Raw genomic sequence first — 7862 nt, 5'->3', positions numbered from 1 at the left:
ATGATTCCTGAACGTTGCATTTATTTGTTCATAATTCTAATTGAATCTTCTCGTATTTGTGTACATAGATAGCAATTATTATTACTGAGTGATTTATTTCATTCATACAGGTATATCTTGATCAATAGTTCCTAAACATTGGATTCATTATTTCATAGTTCTGATTTTAATTGATTCATGATCACGTTTCTCTAGATCCTAATAATTATTATTTAACAATTATTTTTTAATTGAGCACTCAGGTAGATTATATAATCGTAAGTAATGATTTTTTTGTCAGAATTATTATATTAGATATTTTTGTTTCTCGATGGAATTTCATGATAAACAGACAATAGTTTTCATAGACCTAGGTACATACAAACATAGATACATACATACATAAATACATTTAGATACATATATCAAAGAACGGTGAAGCCGTTTAGATAGTATTTTGAGTACGCACGTAGCAGAAGTTATAAACGTTTGTTAATCCGTGTCCGATGGTGGTGCGTTAATAGCGGAATACGCGTGACCGCGAAGTGCGGCCGAACAAATCATTGTTATCCGATCGTTCTCGGGCATTTCGATGCCGTTAAGTCACCTGGATTACAATGGCTCGTGAGAGCACCGAATATCCGATCATTTCTCTATCTCTCTCTCTCTCACACACTTTCTATCTCTATCTCTATGTATGCCTAGGTAAGTTCGTTTATGTGTAACGTGTGTATACCGTGAATACATCATGTATGTATACGAAAACATGACACAGAATATTTTTGTCTAACTTAGTGACTGTACACAAAGTTAGAAAAATAATATCACAAGAAGAAGAAGAAGAAGAAGGATAAGAAAAAGGAAAAAGAAGAGGAAGGGTAGGATAATGTCGATCGTTCAGGGATGGTTGGTGGGCAACAGTTCTGGCATAGATGAAGAGGAGAGAGGAAACTGGCATGGGGACAGGGGGTGATTGATGAGACACCCTCCGGTCACGGTCTCATTACATTTATATAAGCTTTCGTAGATTGAGCTGTGCGCGCAGAAGCTTACACGGCCAGTGTGCTATGGTGTGGTGTGGTATGGTGTGGCGAGGGGTCGTGATTTGATGAGGTTTTATTGCTCACATGACGTGACCAGGGGGGGGTCCATTGTTCCTTGTGTGTTGGTACCCCGACTTGAAAACATTCGATTCGATTTATCGTATTCCTCTAAAACTATTCTAAAAGTAATCCTCCCTTATTATTAAATCCCAATATCCAATTGTTCGAATAAATATTTAATTGTTTATTCAATTAATTAGATATTTATAAAATGTGATCATTTAATATATTATTATTATTCTTAATACGGAATCACAGGGAACTTGGACATAAAAAAGAAGTAAAACTTAATTTAACGAAGTTGGACGTATCGTCCCTTTATTGGGACATCTTCAGCAACTGGACATTTTATTTTATTATATTATAACATATATGAGGCTCATACAATAATTGTTTAACATGTTACCTTAATCTTACAGTTCAGCGTCTTTTTTTATTGTGTAGACATACATTTTTCTTTTTATTAATATTCCAACACACAAAACATATCTAAACTTCGTTAAATATTCGATCGTTATGATTTGAAATTCTCAACAAGACTGTTTTAATCTAGACTAGTGTTTATTAGTCTAGATATCTTCAATGTAAGGTGTCCTCTATTGTCGTGTTCTATTTATTATCGTTAAATTTGAAAAATTCGGTTATAGATGTGATTGAAATTATTCGTGTCAGTTCTAAAATTTACCGTGTTATTGGTTTGAAATATGAAACATTTCGCTGATATTTCTTTTCTACCAATTTTCTTCTAAGTTTAAAATAGTTGCTGGGTCAAATTGAAAATGATGTCCTGTTGTAAAATGATGTTCAGCTAACGCTGTGATATTAATTTTCTTTACATTTATGGGTTTACAATCATTTTTGTGCTGGTCTAGTCTTTATTTGACTTTCTGTTTAGTTTTTCACTTTCCACATTCACATGGTATTTTATACACTAAGTTTGACTGGTCAACATTTGTCTAGCTTGTCTTTTAATTTGGTGTGTAAATAGATTTACATTATATTAAATAGATTATTATAATATTATTACGATATTGTTTAAGTTCATTCCCAATTGGATTTTGTTGAAAAGGTTAAAGTAATCTTAACACGGGACACTTAACTCTGTAGTCTAGTCCTGAGCTTCCTACCCAAGATCCGAAAGTTCATTCATCAAGTTTATGACCAACAGATCCAGCAAACGGGATCGTTCCCGTCGCCTCGTGCCGAGATTTTGCGATGCTGTTAAAGTTTATGGGCGCGGCCTTGTACCCATCTTCTTCTTCTTCTTCTTCTCTCTCTCACTCTCTTTATGTTGCCTTCTTGTTCAGTTTCTCTTCTCTCTCTCTCTATCTCTCTCTCTCTCTCTTTCTGTCTGTCTTTCTCCTTCTCTTCTTCTTCGCCTTCGGAGTTTATTGATTCTCGAGCCGCGGCTTCTTCTTTCCTCCACCGTAGTACCATTCTGTCCTATCGAGTTTACTCCCTCTCGGCTTACCGTTGTCGGCCCAGTTGCTCCCACCCGTCACACCTACGCCCTTGTTTCGCAAAACTCAATGGCGTCCCTTGTTCCTTCCTCACCCAAAAGAAAATCTATCTTCAATATACCATTCCCATATAGTAATAATACTTTTGCACGCGAAAATAATTATAATATCGAAAAAATGAAACACGCACACACAATAAGGGAAAATCTTTAACGGATTGGATTAAGTTCATACAAATGGGAATAAAAGAAACAGATTTAAAAAGAAGAAGACAAATAAAATAGAATACTATAGTAAGAACAGCGCCATATTTGAAAGTAATCGCGATGACATTATTCTTCATTTAGTTGCTGCCACCCTTCCCCTTTTTTTTTCTTTCCTACTTTCAATGACTCGTTGCGGTTCTTAGCGTTTCGTTGTGACCATCCATCTTGCCAAGGAGTTCTCTTTCCAAAAAAAAACCTTATTCTATATTCCTCCCTCCCTCTCTCTCTCTTTCTCTCTCTTTTTCTTGATCTTTTTCTGTGACGGAACCCTCCGGGTGCCGCATTTTCCCGGTGCTTGCTTGCCTTACAGTTACGCGAGAGCGACGTGTATCTAAACGCAACCAGCCGTATAATTGTTAGGGAGGAGGTTCAAGCCAACCCAGAGAGAGAGAGAGAAAAAAAATAGAGGAGGGTTGGGGTAAAAAGGAGGGTGGAAAACGGCTGACGAGAAAGCTCGGTTATCGAACGCAGGAGTAAGAGAGGAACCGACTTGAATTAACGCCATCATATTTCAGGATGGAGGAGCCTCGTACACAGAGGCTTTCCGTTGCCATTTGTCTCGAGACACGCTCATCTGTGTGCCAGTTTGCACGAGTATCTCTCTCTTACTCTTTTATACGTAGCTTCTTGTTTCCTTCTTTCCTTCCTTCCTTCTTAGCAACCTACATGAGTAATATCAGGAACGAACGAGTCTCCGTTAAATCTGGCGAAAAGAAGAAACAACTAGTTGGGGATACTGAAATTTTGCTCTCTCCCCTTTTACTTCTCGATATATGAGGGACATTCGTTAACGAGAAATCTTGAAAGAGTAAGCAAAAGGGAATAGTATTTTTACGCGGGTTTGAAGAAGTCGATTAGGGATTTCCTAACTTGTTTTAGGAACATTTTTGTCGACGAAATAATTGATGATTCTTTTTTACTTGTGATTGTATATATGTATATTATAAATATTACAAATAATTCGACAGATATTACACGAGGATATTTATTTATTCCCAGGTATGGTTTAAGAACAGGCGAGCAAAATGGAGGAAAAAGGAAAGGAACGCTTTGAACGCGGCAGCTGCGGCCGCTGATTTTGGGAAATCGGGTTTCAGTACGGCCAGTTTGAATGGATTCATCGGTCAACCCTTTCCGGATCCGGACACGCTTTACAGTTCGTACAGCACGTACAACAATTGGGCAGCTAAAGTACCGTCGCCCTTAAGCAGCAAAACGTTTCCATGGGTGAACACGTTGAGTTCGGTGGTACCTACCGCTTCTCATCATCATCATCACGCCCAAGTCAGTCCGGTGAATTGTTTCAACGCGTCTACCTCGGTGGCCGGAAGTCACGTGAGCGGTATGTCGGTGTCCGTCGGTCAGGCCGCTACCTCGATGTTACCTGGGATGAGTTCGGGATTGGGGGTCGCCGGTTCCCCGGTTGCAGCATCTAGTGCAGCGTGCCCTTATGCGGCCCCGGCAGCACCGCATCATCCCTACGGTCCGCCGGTTTACACGCCCCATCATAGAACGGCCGGGCCGCCGGAAACGTGCACGGTGATGACGTCTAGCAGCATCGCGTCGTTGCGATTGAAGGCTAAACAACATAGCAGCGGTTATGGTGGTTCCACTGGTGGATCATTCGGTGGTGGTGGTGGTGGTGGTAGTGGTGGTGGTGGTGGTGGCGGAGGAGGTGGTGGTACGAGCGGTGCGACTACCGGTAGCATAAGTCCAGTTAGTTCAAGGGCGTCCTCGGTCGGTGGTAGTCTCAGTGCCTGTCAATACGCTTTGACGAGCGGGGCCGGGGCGAACCCCCATTCGCCAGGCGGGCCCGAGGCCCACGCGACCGCGAGGGCCCAGGTCTGAGGCGAAGCGGGGGCTACCTCTAGCCCCCATCACCATGGTGTACCTTCGAATTCCGGCAATGGCATTGGCGGTGGTGGCAGCGCGGCTGCGGCCGCAGCTGCAGCCGCGGCTGCTGCCGTTGCGGCGGCCAATCAAGTTGTCCTCACTGGTGTTAATTCTCAACAACAGACTACTGACAATCAGCTTAGGTCGCAGGAGTGACCCAGGCCTAGGTCCGCCGCATCGCCGACTTTATCGTCGACGCCCTCCTCGACCACCTCCCACCCGCATTACCTCATATACGACGAGGATGGGACCACGGCGGACCAGAAATTAGAAGAGGAACGAACGGCTGCTAATCTCGAGAGTGCCGCGGCCCTTCAAAACGAACAAATCGTTTCGAGTACAGCTGGGATCGGTGTCGGCGTTGGCATTGGTGGATCAACCAATGCCCCGACGGCTGCCGCTACGGGATTGGCCGGATATTGGCAACACGCGACCACTGCTACCAGTTATTGGCCATCCCTATTCGACTGTTGGACCACACCACCTATTTCTTCCAGTTCTCAGAGCCTTTCTCTGCCTCGTGACGATAATTGAATCATTTCATTCGCCTCAGACTATATCAACACCGAATTTAAGATTCACCTAATGTGACTCTCCTAAACCTTTTATATAATTACTTGCATCTATATTTTATTTATCTTCTCTTCCAAATATTTTTCGTGCCAGAATTGTATCAGTGATTTATTAATGTTATTATACCTTTTAAGGGAATTTTTAGGGAAAAGGGTGCGTGCAATATTCCACTTCCGAGTGTTAACTTTTTCCTTGTTGTTTCTTTTTTCCTTCTAGTTTCTTTCCTTTTTTTTTTATTTTTATTTCTATACACTTTTGATTAGAAACAAAAAATACGGTGATTGACGGAAGGGTGAATCAGTGAGACTTTATTACTCGTCGTAGTTCCTCGTTAATCGTTAACAACGATCTCATCGTGTGACAAATGAAATAAAATTCTGTACAGATAATCTTTTGTGTTCGTGATATATCATACGACGAGACGATTTGTCAATCTCCTCGTCTGCAAAATTAACTCTCACGTGATTTAGTCGATCAGGGGGTTACCTTGCATGAAAAAGGAAAAAAATCAAAAGCAAACAAACAAACAAACAAAAAGAAAGAAATGGGAAAAAGTTGGAAATACTCTTGAAGCGACTTTATCGATCGAATAAAATCAATGTGTTGGTGTATATCGTGACGGATAACGAGGATCATTCTAATAAGACGAGCTTACACCCTAACTCATTATTCTTTGTAGATATATGTATAGTAGAACGCTGACTTCAAACGCAAAAGCCTAAATGTATACTAAATTCGTGTATATCGTAAATAAGACGACTAAGGATTAGGAACAAAAATTCTATGACACGATGAAAATTGAATTAAATACGATTATTAAATTATAATCAAAAATGATCAAAGAAAAATGGAAATAACAAATGAGAAAGAAATGATTAATACAGATTAATATTCTGTAATTAAGAAATTATAAAAGAAGTATGATTGAGAAAATAAGAGTGGAAAAATGAATGTTTGTTTTTACGGTCGTCTTGCTTTGTACAGTGTATGAAGAAATTAAAAAAAAAAGAGAAAAAAAGAGAGGGAGAGAGAGAGGGAGGAATAAAAAAACGAAAAAAGAATTAATAATAATAATAATAATAATTATACTACTACTACTACTACTACTACTATTACTACTAATAATAATAATATTAATAATAATATTAATAATAATAATAAAGTATATAAAAAAAAAAGATACAAGTTAAAATAAAATAAAAGTAATGGCAAAGTAAAAAATGATTAAAACAAAAAAAAAAAAAAAAGTATATGATTATTAAACGAATAAAATAAAGTCACTCGGTGTGTGTATAGGCGTATACTTTATAAAAATATTAAATTAATTATTAAACAAGAGTTAAAAATTAATTACACGGGAAAGAAGTGTGGGATGTTCGAATGTGTTGTTTTTTTTCTTTCTTCTTTTTTTTTCTCCTTTCTTTCTTTTTAACTTTCAAGACCATCGATATTCCATTCACTTTTTTTATTGTTTCCTTTATTATTATTATACATACAAAAGAAAATAATTATAATTATTAAAATGATAAAAAGGGGGAAAAAAATTGAGGATGGTAAAAAACTTATGCAAGGTGGTGCAATAAAAATCGAATATTGAAAATTATAAAAAAAAAAGAAAAAAAAAAAAAGGGGGAAAGAAAAAGGAAAAGGAAAAATAGAAAAGAATAAGAAAAAAGATACCGAGATATTATTAAATGTTGTTGGAGAGAAAAATTCTCTGATTTTTATTCGATCATGCGATACGATATACATATTATACATATAAACCATTTAAAAAAAAAAAGAAAAAAAAATACAAAACCAAATCACGCTACACCAAAGACGTCCGCGCGAGTCTGTTTATATAGAATTATTATTATAAATAGATATATATATATATAAATAAATAAATAAATGAAAAATGTGAACAAGAGAGAATGAATGATTTAAAAGTTTACAAAAATAATGAATAATAATACACACACGCACACACACACACATATATATATATGTATATTCAACGAAAATGCAACGACGTCTAAAGAAGAATAGAAGAAAAAAATAAGAAAATGAATCAATCGAATTATAAAACTTCTCGATACGAGAACAAATAAAATAAAACAAAGTGAACGAAAGAGAATAAATAAATAAAGAAAAAAATTGTAAGGGTTGGAGTGGGAAGGGGTGGGGGCAAGAAAGAGTTAAGCAAAAAAGATGCAACAACGAACAAAATGCAAGAATGAAATCATTGAAGGGGTAAGAGAAAGTTTTGAGGATAATTGAAATTAAAAGAAAAAGGGAAAAAAACAGTCACGCACGCGCACACATTAACATATACACATACACACACACATAGATCGAATATAGGAAGATAAGGATTTTTGTAGAAATTAAGAAACGGCCGTTTATTTTGTATGAATCCCGGATGTCGTACAAATGTTCGTCGTAATAATAAATAACACACATATCCCAGTTTTTATCGGGGTGAGATCGTTTTAGTGATGAAGTGAGATTCACTTGAGAGTGAGAAAGAAATAAAGTAAGAGAGAGAGAGAGAGAGAGATGATAAGAGTGTGAGAGAGAGAGAGAGAGAGAGAGAGAGAGAGAGA

The 7862-nt window shown here is 37.7% G+C and overlaps 2 protein-coding genes across 2 annotated transcripts in view; both read left to right on the top strand.

Moving 5' to 3' along the window:
- LOC106792643 (pituitary homeobox x) overlaps positions 1-4865 on the top strand; it is a 38148-nt gene extending 33283 nt beyond the window's left edge. The window contains exons 4-5 of the mRNA XM_014759142.1: positions 3808-4435; positions 4481-4865. Coding sequence (XP_014614628.1) covers positions 3808-4435; positions 4481-4656 — 804 coding nt within the window. The 3' untranslated portion in view covers positions 4657-4865. The remainder of the gene's footprint in view (positions 1-3807; positions 4436-4480) is intronic.
- On the top strand, positions 4691-6133 carry LOC106792642. The gene is made up of 2 exons (XM_014759141.1): positions 4691-4695; positions 4863-6133. The coding sequence occupies exons 1-2, from the start codon at positions 4691-4693 to the stop codon at positions 5233-5235; spliced, it is 378 nt and encodes a 125-aa protein (XP_014614627.1). The 3' UTR covers positions 5236-6133.
- Positions 6134-7862: the final 1729 nt, after the last annotated feature.

The sequence above is a fragment of the Polistes canadensis genome, unplaced genomic scaffold (assembly GCF_001313835.1).
Source record: "Polistes canadensis isolate GaletaPanama2010 unplaced genomic scaffold, ASM131383v1 scaffold_512, whole genome shotgun sequence".
Lineage (NCBI taxonomy): Eukaryota > Metazoa > Arthropoda > Insecta > Hymenoptera > Vespidae > Polistes > Polistes canadensis.
Note: the sequence above shows the minus strand (reverse complement) of the source record. Positions and strands in the feature narration are given on the sequence as shown.